The following is a 19,931-nucleotide window of genomic DNA, read 5'->3' as shown; positions in this document are numbered from 1 at the left end:
TCCACTTATCATTCTCATTTGTCATAAACTGAGGTAATTCCTACCAAAATGTAAGCATTAAAGTAAATTTAAAGAGTAAAAGGAGTGTGGCCAGGCAGGCAACCCGGGGTAGCCGGCCGGGGTCATCACAGCCACAAAGACCCTAGGGTCTGAGGCTGAAGAGGACTTGCTCAGCCTGCACACTGCCTGCCCGGGCAGGTCCATGTGAGATCCGCTCTTGCCCGAGCCTGAGTCCAGGCGGGGAGGTGGAGGGCACGTCTGGGTGAGGCGCTCCTCTTCCCCTCAAGGCGGGCGCCCTCCCCTTCCCCGCATGGTTCCTCTGATGCTCCTGCAGGCCCCCAGGCCCCGGGCAGCCCAGTGCCCGATGCCACCCTGCCCACGGTTCGCCCATCCCCAGGCCTCTTCCTGGAAGGTCTCAGCTGAGTTTGGTTCTGCTACACATCCTGGGCCAGGACCCCCACTCTGTGTACGGGGGGCTCCATGCCTCTGCCCAGGCTCGGGGGAGAACTGGATAACATGTAGGATCAGGAGGCACTGAGTCAGGCCAGAATCTCACTGCTTCCAGGAAGTCCTCCCTCTCCTGTCCCCAAGCCCAGGTCACAAGCTGCCCGCCTAACACCCACAGGACTGTCTGGGTCACTCGTGCCTTCCCCACACGTGACAGAGCTTCCAGAGGGCGCCCTGCCCTTGACCCCTGGTTTACAGGGGTGGGTGGGCAATGACTTCTTAGCAACTGAAGCCAGAGGGTACCAGCCCGATCACACCTGCCTCAAGAGTTTACCCTCCGCGGCCCGGGCTGCCTTACACGGGATGATCTGGATGACCCTGGCCTTCTTCATGTTGGCCGGTAGGTTGCCTGTCCTCATGTTCTCCTTCATGATCCGGACATTTGTCAATTTCTGCGGCCAAGAGGACACAGCCATGCAGTTAAAACCCAGACATTCCCGAGAGATCAGCCTTCTAACAGCTCTACCGTCAAGGGCACCTGCTCACTGGAAATACCTGTCTGCTTCTCCAGACATTTCCTGAGTCTTGGGAAATAAAAGTGTATGCATGACACGCCCCCTGCACGGGTGGTTGCTAAGCTCTGAAAGGCCCCAGTATTCTTCCCTCGGAAGTCACGGGCAGGACGGCTCCCCTGCTTTTTCTGGGGTCAATCAAGAGGGGAAGCAACTGAAAGCAGCTTCGTGTAAATGGTGGCCCTTAAGTCGGCACCTACCCGGAACTCCTCCTCCAGCCCAGCCTGGTCGAAGTGGGTGGTGGTGCCGTGCAGCGTCTGCAGGTGCTTCTCCAGGGAGGACACGTCCAGCTCGGTGTCCCCGTAGAGGTAGTACTCCAGTAAGGCTTGGTAGATGAACGTGTACTGCATCTGTGGGGAGACGCAGGTGGGCTCCAAGGGGGCCCTTCTCTCTTCTTTGTGTAAAGGGAAGGGGGCTTGGGGGCAGAGTCAGATTAATGGCCATTTATAACGAGCATCTATGGCCTTGACCGTGTGATGGTGGGCATCACCGAGGACGTTCTCCCTACCGGGCACCACTCTGCGGGCACCACCTTGGGGAGAGGGCACACATCCTGGGGTGTCTGGGTTTGCTGTGCGAAGCTCACACCAGGACAGGCAGCTGGGCCCGAGGAGGGTATTACTCACGTCTGTCTGAACCATCTGAGGCCTCTGATTGCGGATTCTGGACACGAAATCAAAGATGTCCACCTTCTGCTCGTTGTGCATCATGTCCATCATGGCATCGATCACTATGAAGGTGCCCGTCCGGCCCACGCCCGCGCTGGGGGAGAAAGAGAGACGCCAAGTCGTGAGTCACATTTCCCCGAAATGAATGACAGGGCCTCGGAACACGCCTGCAGCCTGGATGGGAGGACGCCTCGCCCTCCGCAGAGACGTCCAGTTCATCCCTGAACACAAACTTTCCTCGGTTAATAATAAAGAGCAATTCCAGGCGAGGCCACCAGAGGGCACCACAATCCTAGTGAAAAGACCTCAAATCTCTCCCTCTACCTGGAAATTGTGTCCTAAGCCACGGGTGAGCTGTACAGGTAATTTTTCCTCTATTACCAAATGCCGTCTTCTCCTTATCACGTGCGTAATTGGATTTTTTATTGTCATGCTTGATGTGGCTTTTCCAGGCTCTTCATAAGAATGGAGAAACCCAGGCCAGGTCTGCTGGCCCTGGAGCCGAGGTCATGCAAATGGGGGCTCTGTCTGGGATCCAAGCCCTCACCTCTGGGCTGGCTGGGGCCAGCTGGTCCTTAGGGGCTCCACTGAGAGGTCTCCCGCCTCAGGAAGCTGCCCGGTTCCATTCCTGGGTTCGGGTTTCCTTCCCTCCCAGCGCTCTCCCCACAGCAGTCTCCCCACCGCCACCCTGCCTGTCTCATCTAGACGCCCACCAGCCAGTGCAGGCCATCCGTATGTGTCTCCCCAATACCCAGGGCTCAGGGGGCACACAAATGGACTCAGCCAACATCCGCTGGATGAATAAACCCCTAATGGCCCAGACTCATATGTGCAGCATCGACCAGAACTACACGTGGCAGCCCAGGGTGTCTGTCGGGTTAGTTGGCTGAACGGGGCTTTCCCGCTCTGGCCCCTGCAGCCCAAGTGATCTTTTAAACGAAAAGGCTCACAACTTAATGAATGAAGTCCCCCACCCTGTTCCTCTTTTTGGGGGGAGGGTGGTACCGCTCTTTCCGGACCATTAGTCTCCAGAGTGGCGCTAGGACAGACAGTGAAGCCCCTCACCCTCGGAAGGACTCCCCGCTCATCACACTGAGGGGAGGGGAGGCAGAGAGACAGGAGAGGCCCCTTCGGAGTCTTGGTTCTTTACAAACTCGAAGTAAGAGAAAATCATCAGGTGCAGAGCCAGTTAAAGGCGCCCCACCCAACAGGTCCGTGGTAAGGCCAGGAAATAGCGGACTCGAGGCTGCGAGAGCCCAGGAGGCCCAGGTGCACGCGGGGCAGAGGGTGGGGGGCACCTGGGCGCAGGGAAAGGGACCAGGCCGGTCCCAAGAGGAAAAGCCCCGGGCCAGGCGCTCTTTCCCTCCTGGGCCCTGGATGCTGGCGCAGAGCTCACAGCCCTAGCTAGAGACCCTCCTGCTGTTTGTACAGGGACCGCGGGCAGGCAGTGGGTTCTTTTTAAGGGATTAAGGGGGAGACGGTGAGGGTGAGTGTGGGAGAGAGAAGGAAATCGCAAAACCTCCCACCCCCGGGCGATGCACGTTCTGGAGCCCCAGGAGACCCCGTGAGCAGATGAACTTGGAGGAATGAGGAGGTCTAGTCCGCTCCCCCCGAGACTGGAGGCTGCCAGCCCACGGGAGCCTCTTCCCTGTTCCAGGGGGGCCCCGGCTGGCCTGAACTCCTGGTGGGAACCGCTGTCACCACGTGACCCGCTGCCAGGCAGCGCCCAGACCACCCAACTGCCTGCAGGGGAACTCAGCTCTGCGGAAAAGCAGACCCAGAGAGGGCTTCCCTTCCACGCACACAAAAACGCGCTGGCAAAGCAGAGCACAGAGCAGCAGGGAGGGCCCGGAGCTGCATCGGCGGCCCGGAAATAAAGCATTACCCGCAGAGACGACTTCTGCGTTCAATGGCAAAGGCTGAGATTCACAGCCACAGGGGAACCCAGGATGGAAACCAAGATAAAGGGCAAACGCACCTGCCCGGGGCACCTGTGGTGGGGGCGGGGGGGGAGCAGGGGAGGGTCGCATACTGAGTTTTCACACGCACGCACGGTGGATCCAGAGGCCTCAGAAGAGCACAGCACTGAACGGCTGCCTGCAGCCGCCCCTGATGCCACACAGAGGCTGCCAGAGCACAGCCGGTGGCCTCCTGCAGCTGACGGGAACTGAGCACACAGCTCCCTGCCAGCCGCTTCTCCAGCGGGGGGGCCCTTCAAACTCTCCGCCCGATGACAAGCTGCCGGCGTCGACCCCACTGACCCGGCTACGCGGGCCCGCATCTCTGCGGGGTTTCTCAGAAATCCCCGTGCAGGAACCCAGGCCTGTGGCCCGGCTGTCCAGGCTTGAGGAGGAAGGGCCCTGCTCACTGGGTGTCACGCTGACTGGACACTGGGTTTCCAGCTGTTAAAGACAGGGTCGTTCTGAGTATCACAGCCCTGCCAGGGGCAAAAGGCACCTGCATCCAGTGACACAGGTGCTCCGAACCTGCCACACAGGTGCTCAGCAGAAGCGGCACGCAGACTCTGGCTTCCAGGACGTCTGAGAACAGGGCTGCCCCCTTGAGGGGGCCGAGCTGGGCTAGACCACGTCCCACCCCCTCCAGTGCAGCTGCTGGGAGGAGCGTGCAGGGCCAGGTAACAGGACTCTTACAGGTGTCACCTCACCTGATGTATAGCTGCTCAGCTCCCAGGTGCAGATCCAGGATTCCATCCCCGGCCAGGACGCCAGGCACTCCCCACCCCCAGCGACCCCCAAACCTCCCAGCCTGGGCAATGAGGGGCACAGCAGAAGCCGCTGGGCTAGGGCAGAGAAGGGATCTGGCCAGCACCTTCGGGTTCTGGCCGTGCATCCACCAAAGAATGAGGAGCCTGGCTGGGGGACGTTCTCATCTTTGCGCCTTTGTCTTAAAAAACAAAACACGCACGCGCCAGCCGGCCACCCAGAAGTCCAAGGCCTTTTCATGACCATGATTTTCGTGTTCGAAGCCGAACTGGCATTTAGTCATGAGCTACAGAGGGGGTGGATTTGAGCCCTGACTCTATGGCTTGGGGAGCCCAGAGCAAATAAGAGCTCAGCGTGAGAACAACCAGAGGATGTCCTGGTATGCAGAGGTGGAGGGGAACATGTTCTGGGAAAAGCAATCATTTCAAAACCTGCTCTTCCATCACCTTAGTTGCTGCGGCTGTAACCACAGCCGCAGCAACTTACATGCGTGCAGTGCTCAGCATCCTGCAAAGCCCACTCCCAGAGGTGAGTCCCAGCCCCTCCGAGGCTGTCCTCCCCATGACAGACGCGGAAACCTCTGCTGAGAGAGGTCAGGTGGACCCCCTATAGACGCGCGGTTTCCATCTCCGTTCCTTGAGGTGACCTGAGGGTCCCCGGGGGGTGAATGGCAGAGTTCCATCCCCACCATCAACCTGGGCCTCTCGGCTCTTGTGTGGATCCGACATTAGGCTTTCTCCCCTGGTGGCACTGAGGAAAGGGCTCTGCCGCCCCGGATGGGGAACATCCCTCCGGCTCTTGCCCTGAGGGATTCTCTGAGCTGCACCCGGTACCTGGGAGGAGCTTTCACATCGCCCCTGCTGCCCCTGCCCACCCGGCCATCCGTCCCCTGGTGATTTTCCCACGAGGGTCTGAGTCCTCCCTGGAGGGCCCGCCCCGTGGCCCCTGCCCCGCACGTACCTACAGTGGACCACTATGGGCCCGGCGTGCGTGGGGTTGAGTGTCCTCACTTTTTTCAGGAACTTGAGCATCCCGATGGGGGTGAAAGGCACTCCGAAGTCGGGCCAGCTGGTGAAGTGCAGCTGGCAGACGAGCCGGGGGGCTTTGCAGCCGTCGGGGAGCTGCTGCGGGGAAACACGGAGATGTGAGCAGGTGGGGCGGCCTCTGTGCCTCCCCACCATCACGCTCTGAGAATGCCTGCTTGGGGTCCCCCTCTGCCATCCAGCTGTGGGCAGCCATGGGTGCAGGGAGGGGCCCATCAGTGAAGGCTGGACGCCCCAGAGTGAGAGACCCTGATCCTTACTCCCGGCTCTGGACACAGCACCACGGCATCAGGGGCAGCAGAGCAGGACCCACGGTCACCTGTCCCAGGACCAGGCCAGGCCCCAGGCAGCCAGACACATCCCTACAGACGGCCCTAGGGCTCACGGACCCCGCTGGGAAGCAGGGTGGCTGCATGCCGGTGTGCCTAGCTTTTATGCCCGTGTAACTCCCAACAGCATAAGCATAAGCTTTCACTCTCATAAGCATCTTAATTTTCGGGGAAAAGATGTGGTTGGCCTACCCTCGGGAGACCCCTCCACCCCCTGCCTCAAAGCCTCTCTCAAATTTTATGACCCAGAACACAGGTTTGGTTCTCTGCCCAAAGCCACAGAAAGTTATACGGTGTATTGGGAAGGTGTGTGTGTGTGTGTGCTTTGGGGAGGCAGGCAGGCCGGGGATAGTAAGAACGATAAAGCTCATCCTCTTTCCTTTTTTGCTGTGGTTTCTCGGAACCTCAGACTCATATTTTGTAATCTGTCTACACCCCTCACTCCACCTTCGATTCCTGATGACACGACCTTCTATCTTTTCTGTTTTTTTTTTTAATCTCTTAAACCTCTACTTCATCTGCCTTGCATACAGGTATCTTTATTGAAGACTGCCTTAAATCCTTTCTGGGAAGGAGGATTAGCAGGAAATCAGTGGAAAAACTAATGAGGTGTTTCAGATATAATTCTGAAACTGCTAAAAAAAAACTCATCTCACCATTCCAGCGTGTGGAATGACACTGTGTCACTGAGTGGGGACCCCCATGACCCTCCCACTGACTCGACTTCCTCCACCCAGAAAGGTCCCTGGGAACCAGGAGCATCCGGCACTGACTCAAGGCCCACGTGCACCTGTCTGCCATCTGCCCTGTAGACTCACGGCCTGGGCCCACTAACAACCGTCCCACATCCCTGCCCGGCACTTCCTCCAGCCTCATCCTCCACTCGTGAGAGCCGAGGGCAAAGCGCTTCCTATTATAAACGTAGACGGGTATTTACTCCCTACCCTGCTTCTCCAGAAAAGTCCAGGATGTAAGGTACTTACGGACTGAATGCAGAACTTCCGGATGGTGTAGTCCACCAGGACCACGCAGTCCTCCACACACACCCGGACGCTTCCGTAGGTCCAGCAGCCCTGGTCCGGCCAGTACTGATGGCACTTCTCCTGCGTGGAACAATTGAACAGAAACAATAGCTCTGTGGGGACCTCTGAGCACCTCGTTGCCCCCACCTGGCCATGGCCACAAGGCCTCACACACACCAGCTTCCCATGAAACAGTCCTCAGCTGGGGAACTGTTTCCATCTTATCAATGGGGAAACTGAGGCCACACAGCTGGTGAACGGCAGGGCTGAGACCAGGATCGGACCATATCCAGTTCATGGCTCATTCACTCATCCACTCGCTAACCCCACACATCGACCGAACCGTTGGGCTGAGTTGCTCCCTGCAAAGCCGGGGACCAGAGCAGAAGTGGCCTCACCTGGGAGGGGCTGCCCTAAGCCCCGGAGGACCACGTGCTCCCCAAGCACTGCCCGTCGGATTCAGCAGGTCATTTTTGCTGCCCAGCACTACGGACAAACTAAATTTGCATCCCGCCCACCCTCCGTGGGAGAGTCACGAGCCTGCGGTCAGCTGAACGTTCCTAAGTTTTCTCCAGCCAGGAGGAGGCCGATGTGGGAATTTGCGGAGCGGGCGCATGGTCACAGAGAGGCCCTTCCTTGGCCTTCCCTCCCCCGGAACTACCAAAGGGCCATACGAGAGGGTGGGGATGGGGCCTCTGGCCCCTGATCCCAGGTTGTCCTCCTACAAGGAGGATCTGAAGGCATGAGGCCCACCTAAGGGGGAGACACCGGCTCCACAGCCACGGGACAGGCCCTGGGGTCAGCAAACCGTTTACCCTGGAAACTGCCCACAGGGCACAGCTGTCAAGTCCGAGGGATTAATAATCTTATAAAACAAGAGTCAGCTGGTATTCACCAGTGCCCAGAGCTTGTGTGATGACACCCACCAGACAACTTCCCCTCCACGGCCCGGGCCCAGGTGACTCGGAAGGGACCCCGAGGAGAAACCAAGCCCTGAAGGTCCTGGTTCGGGACAGTCTTGGCCTCCTAGGGACCCTCCAGAGATTCTCACCTTGACAAAGTCTCACTCGGGGACCTGAGGGCTGTTTCTCAGGCCCCCAGAGGGCTCAGTGTGTGCACTGTTTCCATGCCCTCAGCCTCCCGTCTACATGGCTCCCGTCTACATGGCTCCCATCTACATGGCGGGCTCCCGTCTACATGGCTCCCGTCTACATGGCGGGCTCCCGTCTACACGGTGGGCGCCGTCCCCTCCCTCCCATCAGATCATGAGATGCTAGAGCAGCTACATTTCACAACATCAAGTCAGGATGTTGAAGCCAGGGAGACCACAACAGAAGTGTAAGCAATTAAGAAAAAGGGAACTGTATTGAGAAATGATTTCATCTGAAACGGTGAAAATCAAGACACAGAAGCAGGCCAGCTCTGAGTCACAGAGACAGAAAAATGCAGTAGGATCTTTCTGCAGAGAAAGATGGAGGGAAAATGTCAAGTAACGGAGCAACAGCATCACTGACGGGGGAGCTGGGGGCGTCTTCTGAGTCCCACTGCTTCTGCACTGGTCTCCTTGTGTCTCATGTTTATAAATGAGCCCCCGGAAGCCTGGTCCCAGGGGACAGCTGGTCCCAGGGGACACGGGGCTCCAGGTCAGCCTCCTCTTCTAGGGCGAGGTCCTGCCGCAGCACCCGCCCAGAGCGTGGGGACACCTCCCACGCAGCCGCCCTGCCCCCCCGGGGCCGTGTCCCTGCCCGGGAACCCCCTGCTTCCCCCCCTTTCCGGTGAGACAGGAAGGCCAGGGCAGGATTCACACAGAGAAGGCCGGCCCTCCGCAGCCCTGTCCCAGCTCCCTGGAAAACGAAAGAAAACCCCTCTCCTCTCCCCGACCCGAAAGTGTGGGTGGAGCCTCTTCCGGTGCTTTTTTGGGCGGAACAAATTAGTGATGGTGGCAGCCACTAGGGCTGCCCCGCCTGCCGCCTGGCCTCCCCACCCCTGCCCCAGCTGAGCTCCCCACGGCCTGTCACTTCCATCTCAACGGGCAGCCCCGGCCCCAGCCAAGCTGCCTGGGCTTCGCTGGGGACAGGCCAGCCAGCCCCAGGCCAGTGCGGGGTCAGGGGAATCAGTGCCTCTGGGCCCGTGCCTGGCCGAGTGCCAGGACGCGCAGACTCTGGGAACAGGCCAGCAGGACGGACGTCTCCCTCCAGGCTGGGTCTTCCTCTTGGCCTGCTCGCGCCCAACCTCGTGCTGGCCCTCACGCTGGAATCTGCGAGAACAGTCTCCCTGCCGCTAGCGTCCGTCCATCCGGCTCCCAAGTCTTTCCTTCTGGATAGAGAGCGAGAGCTCACTTCCTAAAGCACAAGCCCCTGCTTACCGCTGAGAAACCCGCCGAGGCCCTCCACGGCCCACCCGTCTCAGCCCGACGTTCAAGCCCCAAGCCCCGGCTCCCTGATGCATTTGTAGCCGCTCTGTCCCTCGCGGGGGCATCCTGGTTCTGGGCCCAGCAGATTTGCTCCCGGCCTCGCGAACACACCTCCCCACCCCAGTGCCTCTCTCCAGCTACATCCGATGCAATCCCTCCCCGCACCAGCCCAGTCTTGGAGACCCAGCGACACCATCACCCCCTAAACGAGCCCTCCTGCCCCGGTCCTGGCCCAGGACCCACGGGGGGCCGCCCCTCCTCTCCTTCACACCTCCAGAGCCACAATCATGCTGTGTTCCGGCTTATCCTACAGGGGTCTGTGTCCCTTTGGCTAAAAAGTGAGTGACTCCCAGGCATGAGAATGCCCTGGCGTCTCTGCACCCTCAGCCTGGCCTTGCCTTCTGGGTGGCCCGTCCCTCCCGGGCCACCACTGTCCTCGTTACTCTCCTCTATATTTTCTGTCACCTCCTGACATAATCTACATTCACATGCTCTCCGCTTGGCGCCAGCCCCCATCAGTGGATAGAAATTGCATGATGGGTCTGCCGGGCGGCTGACTGCATGCACCCCACCTGGGGCAGCCCTGTCCAGGAGATAGAGGCCAACGTGTACCTGTCCCCATAGGAAATGAACCAGCTTAACCTAGAGATCTCAAGTTCTTATAATGTGCATGCATTACATAATTAGCATAATTAGAAACAGCTAATTAAACACACTGACATGACAAATCAATATTACTTCAATACGCCTTGTTCTTTCAAATGCGTTTCTCTGGTCTGAATAATAAGCGGGAAATCATTTTTTTATGGTCTGAGGCTCAACACATTACATGCCCAATATACTAAAAATCTCTCTATTAAAATCCATGGCTCCCACCGTGGAGCAGCCTACCAGGGACGACCCTCAGCTGCAAGAAGAAAATTCTGCATCATTTTTATATCATAGTCTAGGACAGTGAGATCCTTGGAACACAGAGAATTTATTTCAAAATAAAAACGCTGTGAGCCGCTGGGTGTTTTTGCTCTTCTGCAGTGATAAGCGGCTGGGGGGGCGGGGGGAGAGAAAGGAAAAGGAAGTGGTAAGCATACCCCCAGCTAAGCAGCGGAGAAGAAAGCGCTGGTGACTCAGAGGCTGGGCTTACCTCCTTTCTTTCTTTCAGGTTCGTCAACATGACGATGGTTGCAGACTTCTGTTCCCAGATCATTCTCCAGAAGTCATTCACTGTCTCCTGTTTAGGGCCTGGGGGTAGAGGATGGTCCCGAAGTCAGACAGAGAGGTCGCTGCAAGCCCCAGGCCTGTTGCCCTGGCCTTCAGGCCCCGGGACGGCTGCTCCCCACCTGCCCTGAGGAAGGGGGTGATGGGCCTGCTGGTCCATTTCACACCCTACAGAGTCCCAGAGCCGGAGTAGGTGGCAGCCTCCCCATTCTGTCCTGCCACTCCCCACGATATCCCGCTGGGGCTGGGAAATCCTCAGGAGCTAAGTAAGACCCAGTTGGGTGATTATCTTCATGGGCCTAAAGGTTATTCAAATGGGAGCTGGGTTTCAAGCTGCCTGTCAAAGTGGTTTGTGGCCACTGGGGTGCTTGTGAAAGCCTCAGAATATGACCCTCCATCCAGAACTGCTGAAGTAGAGAGAGTGTGTGTGTGTGTGTGTGTGTGTGAGAGAGAGAGAGAGAGAGAGAGAGACTGCAGGCTGACTGACCCGTGCGCCATGTCTAACCCCCCTTCCTCTGAAAACATCTCATCTTCTGGCTGCCCTGACAGCCAGTAATGCTGTCCAGTGAGATGTGGGCTGAAGCCCCTGGGGAGGGGATCTGAACAAAAGATAAAGTGTCCCTGGAAGAAAGTCCTCTGCCCATTGCCCTCTTCCCTGCCTGATTAGGGGCACAGTGCCTCGAGGTGCAGAAGCCATTTTGTGACCCTGAGGATGACACTATGGAGGGTGGAGAGGTATAAAAGAGGCCCCTCCCCCATGAGCTGCCACCCCAGCCCTGGGCTGCTTCCCCTGGATGTCTGTTTGTAAGAACGAAAAAGACATTTCTATTGGTGTCAGCTAGTGTTTGTCAGGTTTTCTGACATTTAAAGCTGGGCCTATTCCCGATGGACTGTGGGCGCATGTGTATCTCCCTATTTTTCAGGGAATGTACATTTAAGATTTTGATCTACACTGAATTCTGGGTCCCACAGCTCTAAAGCCTCTTGCTGGGTGAGGATGTCTAGGAATCCTAGTTTTAGCTCCAGTGACACCCAACCACACCAGTACTGGCTCCTGGGGATGACAACCCCTGGGCAGGTGGACGAGATGCTGGATTGAAAGTAATCCCCAAACCTGACAACTTGGAAGCCACATAGAGCTTAGCCAACTGAGGGTGATTCAAGGTTTTCTAACGCAAGTATCGACATGCTGAAATGGCAACCCAGACCACTGGGTGTCTGGGTTTAAATCATGCAGGTGTGGAAACAGATCATGTGCCTGTCTGCACATACACATCGTGTGGCTGCACATCTAACATGCCTGTTGTATGACAGACGCCCCCAAATGCTCCATGTCTGTCTGCCCTGACCACAGAGCGGGGGCGTATGTTCTCAGAGGTTCCAACGCTTCTGTTCTTTTGAAGCCCTGTTCCTGGGAGGAGTTTCATCACCTCACAGTATAACGTTTCTCAAACTCTACTGAGCAGAATGACCTGGGAACGCTGGCCAAAATGCAAATTCAGGGACAGCAGCAGGTTGGGGGTAGGGCCTGAGCTGCTGCATTTCTGGCCAGCTCCCAGGGGATGGGACACCCCTGGCCAGTGAAGCAGACACAGCGAGTGGCAAGGCTGTGTGAGATTCATGACAGCTTTGAATTCTGTGCTTCGGGAAAGGCTACACAGACTCTGATCAGCTATATAAACGTAGCAGCACACACACGTACAGAAAGCCGACATAAACCCTCAGGATGGTTGGTACCGGATAAAGAAGCAATCGATTGCCTTCCATGTAATTTTACCAAAATCATGTTCAGAAAGTAACTTAACAAAAAGCTTACCTTGAGCTGCTATGAATTTATTCTTCTCTTTATAACCCTAGAAAAATAAAATCAGATTTATAATTTTTCAAAATTATCATTGTGGAAGGATTTTGTTGTTGTTGTTAGGAAAGTAACACATATCCATCATGAAGAATTTGGAAAACACAGAAAAGTACGAAGAAAACTCACCAGGAATTCCAGAAATAACATGTTATTTTTGTATATCCCTCTCCAGTATTTTTTCTGTGAATACCTTCCCAGACACACACACACAAGCAGAAACACAGACACACATGTATATATATATATTTTTTTAAATTGGTTAATATGTACACATTCTCTTATATTGAATTTTTATAATAATTTAAAATTTCTATTAAATGATCTTTTAAGGTTCAACTAAAATGGATTCTTAATAATCCATTGTGTATGATTTTACTACAATTTATTTAACTGGTCCCCTCTGTTCTGTTCAGTGATATAAATAATGCTGTAATGGACATCCTTAGGGCTTATCTGCATCTTAAAAACAAATCCCCGACACAGGTGCTAATTCAAAAGGCCCAGCACTTTCATGCTCTCTGTGCTGTGACCAGTGTGGCCACTGTGCTCAGGAAAGTTGTGACAATTTACATCTGTGGCCCCGGAGGAGAAAGTGCCCAACGGTCATGATTCACACTCAACCCCCAATGGTCCAGGCGTGAGTGTCATGCTGGGTGGGGGGCTGGGCATACTTACATCTATGTATGAAGCATTGATGTAGTCTGAACATGGGGTTCCATCCCCCTGGCTTAAAATTACCCTGGAATGGTCATCTGCAAAAAAAACCAACACAAAAACCATGACATTAGGACAAGGGAATCACATGCACAGTATTACACACTACAAAGGACATAAGCATGGTGATCACGGGACAGAAGGGACATTCTTCTTAAACATTCCCACGAGATCCTCAGTGCCCTGAGGTCGGGGAAGCACCTGCTGTACCTCAGCACCGAGGACAAGCCAGGCCCCAAACAGGAGCTCAGTACAACCTGTGGGATGATGACAGGTAAGGATTTCAGGGTCCAGGAGTCGGTCTGCTGAACCATCACGTAGACACAGCAGAACGTGCGGGACCCCTACAGTGTGATGGCAATATTCTCTGGACCCCAAATCAGGCCCCAGTACTGACCAGTGCAGGTACCCTCAGGACCACTTCCGGGGTCCAGTCTCCCAGGCTTTCCAGGGGGAGCACAACTCTGCCTCTGGACACATGGACACCGGGCTCTGGGGTTTGGGACTCCAGACCCCAGTCCTCATGCTCAGGTCTGCCCCAGAGCAGGAAGGTAAGCCAGACTCACACGGACTGGCTGGAAGATTCTGGCCTGTGGTACACGCGGTTTTCCAGTGCGGGAGGGCCGACCAGGGAGGGCTGTGTGGGGTGTGTGTGTGTGTGTACTTGTGGGGTGTGGAGTGGTGCGTCTTGTCTACAGTGTGCGTAATGTGCGTTGTATTCATGTGAGTGTGGTGTATACGTGTGTTTGTGGTGTGTATGCGTATGCTTGTGGTGTATATTTGTGTGTACACACAAGTGGAAGAGTTTTCAACCAGGGCCCTATGTGACCTACATGGGTCCACGTCACTTCTGCCTTCATGGGCCCCTTTCTCCAAAAAAAAAAAATTACACATTTTACTTTACAACCGTATTAGTAGTTGGTATAAAGATGAATGTGAGGGACTTCCCTGGTGGCGCAGTGGTTAAGAATCCGCCTGCCAGTGCAGGGGACACGGGTTCGAGCCCTGGTCCGGGAAGATCCCACATGCCGCGGAGAAACTAAGCCCGTGCGCCACAACTACTGAGCCTGCGCTCTAGAGTCCACGAGCCACAACTACTGAAGCCCGCGTGCCTAGAGCCCGTGCTCCGCAACAAGAGAAGCCACCACAATGAGAAGCCTGCGCACCGCTACGAAGAGTAGCTCCCGCTCGCCGCACCTAGAGAAAACCCGCGCGCAGCAACAAACACCCAACGCAGCCAAAAATAAATAAAATAAATAAATACATTTATTAAAAAAAAAAAAACAATGAGCGTGAACCAGGCTGGATTAGGTATATATTTTCTTCTGATTCGCAAAGAAATTAGATGGTTTCATGGGTCCCTACAGGTGGTGTGGCCCTGGCCCTGGGTCTCCCCGCTGCTGTGTAAGCGGCCGGCTGCTCCCAGGAGAAGAAATATGAGGGATGCCCAGACTCGGCCCGGGGCCCAGGGATCAAGCTGCTTCCGCGTTTATTATGCTGCACTGGGCACAGAGCATGATGGGTACTTCATATGTATTTACTGCATTAATTATTGAATAGTTCTGCGTCCTGGTCCCCGCTTTGTCCCCTCCTAGTCACAGGCTGTACGTCTCCCATTTACATGGAAGGAAGCTGGGTTGACTGCGAGCTGTCTGGACACTGTACCACTGCTGCCAGCGAGCACGGCCGGTGCAGCTCTCAGGGTCAGTCACGGCCCACACTGGGCGGTCAGGGTGTCCAACCTCAAACTCACAGCCCACAGAGGCTCGGCCATGAGACCCTCCTGCTCAGGGGCTGACAGCCCTGAGGCAGAAGCAGCTCTGGCTGAACACGTATAAAGCTAGTTGAACATAATTTGGACCAATTTACCCTTCTGAGGACAGCTATGGAAAGCAGGGGGTAAAAAATAGCGTTCTGGTTAGATTTAGCATCTTGCAGTTCTAAGAGCTTCCTGTCTTTTTACTCTAAAAAGTCACACTTCTCTTTCAAAACACTATTTCTTAAAATTACCAGGTGTTGGTGTTTTTTTCCAGAAAAGAGGATGCTCTCTTGCTACCGGTCGTGGAGCCCTTGGAACATGCAGCCTCTCAACACACCCGGCATCTTGACCTCTGTCCTCAGAGCTCCCTAGAGCCACATCCAGGACTGGGCTCCTGCCCCAGGGGCACCTCGTAAATCTGATACATTTACAGCGAATCTCTGCTTGGGGAAGAGGGGGAGGGGCAGAGAAGGTGTACCGGCCCGAGGGCCTTGGGCCCCCGCCCCTCTCCCTGCCCGTTGACCCTGACCCCACCTTGAGTAAGAGCAGGGTCTCCCAGCCTTGGGGTGGGGGGAGCAGGCCTGGGAGCCCCCTGCACGATATCCCTATGGTCCAGCTGCCCCAGGGCATCATCTCTGGCCAACTGCTCAGTTTAATCAGCTACGCTTCTCCTGTGTCTGGCTGATGCCAAACGCCAGATGCCACCCAGCTGGCCATCTCCAGGGCCCACCCCGAGTATCTCCAGGCCACTGTTTCGTAAATGCATCCTCCCACCAACATGAAACACTCACATCTTGGCAGAGGTCCCGTGGGCCCTTGGGGATGGCCAGCACCCTCAATTACTTCTGACGTGGCACTCCTGTGCCAGGAGGGTCTGAGACAGGACCCACATTTTCATACCTGCAGGAAAGGCCAACTCACTTCCATAGTACAAGCTGGAGGACACGGCTTAGAGAAGCTGTGCTGGACCAGGTCCTGCTGGGCCCCATTGGTGATCCTCTGGGGAGGTGGTGCCCACTCCCCCGGCCATCACATCTGGGAGCAGTGGTGGGTGCAGGTAATTCCTACACCTGGCCGCTAATTCTGCCCGGTTGAGCTCCCACCAGAAATACTCTTTTTTTTTTTTTTTTTTTTTTTTTTTTTTTTTTTTGCGGTACGCGGGCCTCTCACTGCTGTGGCCTCTCCCGTTGCAGAGCACAGGCTCCGGAAGCGCAGGCTCAGCGGCCATGGCTCACAGGCCCAGCCGCTCCGCGGCATGTGGGATCTTACCGGAGCGGGGCACGAACCCGTGTCCCCTGCATCGGCAGGCGGACTCTCAACCACTGCGCCACCAGGGAAGCCCCAAAACTACTCTTAATTAGCAATGTAATCGTTAGCTTTGAAAGATACAGTGTTCAGTGAGTGATAAGGGGAGGAATGCAGGCCAGGAACGTAGGAAAGGGCTTGGCGCTGAGGGGGTCCTCCACACGTACATTCTGCAGTCAGTGCATCAAGTCATTAATTAAGCTAGTTAATTCAACTAATACTAGATGCTAACTTCCAAATATCCTGATTTTTATTCGACCAAAAACATTCCAAAGATCCCCAACCTCCTGCATGGTTTTCCTTTCCCTTGAGCTATTCAAGCCGCGAAACTTGCCTCCAATAAGTCTCACCCAATCTAACAGCAAGTCCTCTCAACATGATCATTGCAGTGTGTCCAGAACCTGACTGTGGTCCAAGCCACCCTCTCAGCTCGGCTGTGTGACCCCAGTGGCCTCCTGACCCGTCTCCCTGGTGCTCCCTTGGCTGCCTCTACAAATATGTGTTGGATGGGAGACTACTTAGTTAACTTCTCTGGTTTTAGTTGACCCAGGCTCATGGTGGGCTCTGCAGAAAAAACCCACAAAAACCCCAAAAAAAACCCCAAACAAAACCACAAATAAATCCTATGCATGCAAAATGGGAAAGAACTGTTTCTATCAAGTGCTGATAATCCAGAGACCACACAGATGAGGCGGACCACAGCTTCTCCTACCGACAGAGCAGATGGACTCAATTCTAACCCTAGAAATGCAACCAAGAGCCGACAGGCTGAGGGCCAGCACAGGCTAGCTTGCTCCACCCCATGGAAGCACTGCCTGAGAAGGGTGGTTCCCTGGGACGGGGAGGCCTTGGTTTGGGGTTCAAACGTGAACTCCCTGGAGTTTTTGAGGCTGCCCCCGTTAGCCTGATGGCAAAGCCAACAGGAGGGTCCAGCATGGAGGAAGGACGTTGCAAACCTCCCGGGCCAGCTTCCACAAAGGCAGCTTGGAACTCTGGGGGTCTGTCTTGGCACCGAGGCCAAGGCACAGCCCATCCAGTAACGCCCCTGGACAGATGTGTCCGCTCCCCGGCCCCCCACCCCCTGGAGGCCGCCCTCCCCAACCCATGGCCACCTTTAGCTGTGGTGGTAAAGATCCAGTTACTTCTAAGCCTTCCCACAAAGCTGCCAATGTCAGACAGCTCTCTTATTCTGCCACTTCTGCCCTTGGTACAGGAGCCTTGTTGCTGGTGGCAGGAGCACTGCGTCCAAGACGGCAGATGCCCAGGGCCACCAGCTGCCCGAGACCCAGGCACAATTTGGGTCCATAGGAGGAGCCCTGCCAGCTGGTGCAGGAGGCACCCCTCTTGGGCAAATAGACCAGGCAGCGCAGGTCTCAACAGCGAACACAGGCTTGGCAGCCAGACCCAGAGCAACACAGGCTACCCAAGTCCTGGGTGGGAGACAGACACCTAGACTCCCAGTTGCGAAGGCTGAGCCGCGGCGCTGACCCAGGCCCTGATCTCCAAGCCCTCGAGCATCTGGCGCCTGGACAGGCAGGGTCACCAGTAGCTGCAAGGCAAGGCTGAGTTTAGTCAAAATGCCACCCATCACGCAAAAAAAGTAAAATCTTACTGGGAAGGATGTTGGGATATCTGTTTTTTTCTCTGTTTTCTTCTTTATTGGCCAGTTCAAAAGTTCCTTGTACGTGTCCAGACGGCAGTGACTAGAAGAAAACGCAGGGTCAGCACTAAACGTGAGGAATCCAACACCGTGTTTACGTCGCCTCCCTACTGAGCACGGGAGTCCAGACACCTGGTCTCTGAGCACCTCCAGCACTGTGCCCATCTCTCTGCTCCTGTCTGTAGAAGTTTCTGCCTCAGGCGCTGGGCCAGCACCGGGCAGAGGTGTGATGGAGACACAGGCCCGCCTCCCCTTGGGCCCGCTGCTTAGTGGGGCCAGCGGAGGTGCAGATAACATGATGACCCATAGCTGGACCCCGAAGCGCACTAAGGCAGGGGCTGGCCCGTGCACTGCCACCAAACCCCCAGGACTCACGATCCTGGTCCAGAGCAGGCCCTGCACAAGTACATAGGAACTGGCCCCAGCAGAGCTCTGATCCGGGAGCGAGGACCCAGATGCTGGGCTGAGGACGAGTAGAGTGATGGTGAAGGACCATCCTCGAGCCCTCACCTGCTGAGGACTTGGTGCACCCTGAGGACCAGTGGGACAGGCACAGCTGGAGGCTCCTTGAAAATGCAGACCTCAGGCCACCCCAGGCCCGCACAGCAGCTACGACTTCCCCAGGGGACCTGCACGCACCGCCCTAACCCTCCCTTTGTCTTAGAGGAGGAAGATGAGTGTAGGGGCTCAGCCAGGCCCCTAGAGCTGACACGTGGCACAGCAGGTGTCAGCCCAGCGTCCTGACTTCTAGTTCTTTCCAAAAGCCAAGAGGCCCTCGGCTTTTGTTAGCGCCAACTGTCTTCCCGTTTGCTCGCTGCTGGGGGGGTGCTCCATGCTCAGGGGGGCTCCTCGAAGTGCACAGTGGGAGAGAGCCTTCTGAACCCCCAAATCGCATCCTTCAACATTCAGCCTGACCGTCAGATGAACCAGGGGTCACTGGTGTTAAACTCTGTCGAGTGTTTACCATGTGCCAGGCACTGAGGGAGAGGTCGGGTCACCTGCCTTCACAACTTACTGATTATCAGGTGACACCAGGATCACTCCTGTTTTGCAGATGAGGAAAGAGAACCCCAGGGTGGCTGCAGAATTGTCCAGAGTCACCTGGCTAGCACGTAGCAGGCAGTGGGAGGGCACCTGGAGCTGGCACCTGGACCACGAGAAGGGCACTCGCTTCCTTAAGTGTAGGGACAAGCGAGGGCTTCCCTGCGTCCGGCTGTAAGTGCCCAGGAGACTGAGGCACAGCCTGGGATCAAAGCCAAGGCCCCAAGTCGGGTGTGCAGCCCACGGGGGCCCAGAGCGCCCTTCTCCCAGGTCGGGGGTTTCTCCATCACAGACCCAGCCCCGGCCAGCCCATGTCCTCTCTCCCTACCACGCCCAGTGGCCACAGGCAGAGGCTCTGCCAGGGCCAGTGTGGAGGCCAGCCCGGCGGGCACCTGGGCAAGGCTGGTGGGCAGTTCTCTGCCAGACGAGCACCTCCTCCCCCGGGAGCTCTTGGCTCTTCATCGAGCTGTCTTAACACTGAGTTTCTTGACCAAGCCTCAACGTGAAATTTGTAGCAACATTCTAGAGCCTTCTCTTTTTCACCCCAAAGTTCTTTTGACCCCAGCACTGAAAACAAAAATGAGGCCTGAGACCATCACGGGGGATGCATGACGTTGTGCGTTTGTCAAAACCCACAGAATGTGCAGCACTGGAACCCTGACCCGGACTTTAGTTTGTAATAATGAGTCAATGTTGGCTTGTCCGTTGTGACAAGTGTAACACACTCAGACAAGATGTTAATCGTTGGGGAAACGGTGCAGGGAAAGATGGGGTATATGGGAACTTGGTACTTTCTGCACAATTTTTCTGTAAACCGAAATCTGCTCTCAAAAATACTCTATTAAAATTAATAAATTAAAAAAACAAAACAAAACCAAGAAGCCTCCCTCTTCCTCTTGAAAGTGAGGAAGGTGAAGGAGTGGCCAGAGGGGTCTGAGCGGTAAGGATGGACCCAGCTCTGCCATCCTCAGCCGTGTGGCCCCCGCAGCGACCGGAGAGCAGAACACGGAGATGGGGCGATGATCCTGACTCTGTGGGCGGGCAGCACAGAGGTTCACCGTGGAGGCAAAGCACTCTGCGCCCCGAACTCATACCCCATTTCCAAGCACACAGAATGACCGCCCACACAGGGCAGGCCAGCACTTTCTCCTGCTGTCAG

At 55.8% G+C, this 19,931-nt stretch overlaps 1 protein-coding gene across 3 annotated transcripts in view; it reads right to left on the bottom strand.

Moving 5' to 3' along the window:
- PTPRE (protein tyrosine phosphatase receptor type E) overlaps positions 1 to 19,931 on the bottom strand; it is a 171,316-nt gene that overhangs the window by 12,508 nt on the left and 138,877 nt on the right. For all 3 annotated transcript variants that reach the window (XM_082611601.1, XM_082611602.1, XM_082611603.1), the window contains 9 exons: positions 17,684 to 17,774; positions 12,969 to 13,045; positions 12,249 to 12,285; positions 10,359 to 10,456; positions 6,766 to 6,885; positions 5,371 to 5,534; positions 1,646 to 1,781; positions 1,220 to 1,369; positions 806 to 899 (listed from right to left, as the gene is read on the bottom strand). In XM_082611601.1, the coding sequence (XP_082467727.1) occupies positions 806 to 899; positions 1,220 to 1,369; positions 1,646 to 1,781; positions 5,371 to 5,534; positions 6,766 to 6,885; positions 10,359 to 10,456; positions 12,249 to 12,285; positions 12,969 to 13,045; positions 17,684 to 17,774 (967 nt within the window). The remainder of the gene's footprint in view (positions 1 to 805; positions 900 to 1,219; positions 1,370 to 1,645; positions 1,782 to 5,370; positions 5,535 to 6,765; positions 6,886 to 10,358; positions 10,457 to 12,248; positions 12,286 to 12,968; positions 13,046 to 17,683; positions 17,775 to 19,931) is intronic.

The sequence above is a fragment of the Mesoplodon mirus genome (assembly GCF_964341445.2).
Source record: "Mesoplodon mirus genome assembly, chromosome: 2".
Lineage (NCBI taxonomy): Eukaryota > Metazoa > Chordata > Mammalia > Artiodactyla > Ziphiidae > Mesoplodon > Mesoplodon mirus.
The sequence above is the reverse complement of the archived record's forward strand: the minus strand, read 5'-3'. Positions and strand labels throughout refer to the sequence as shown.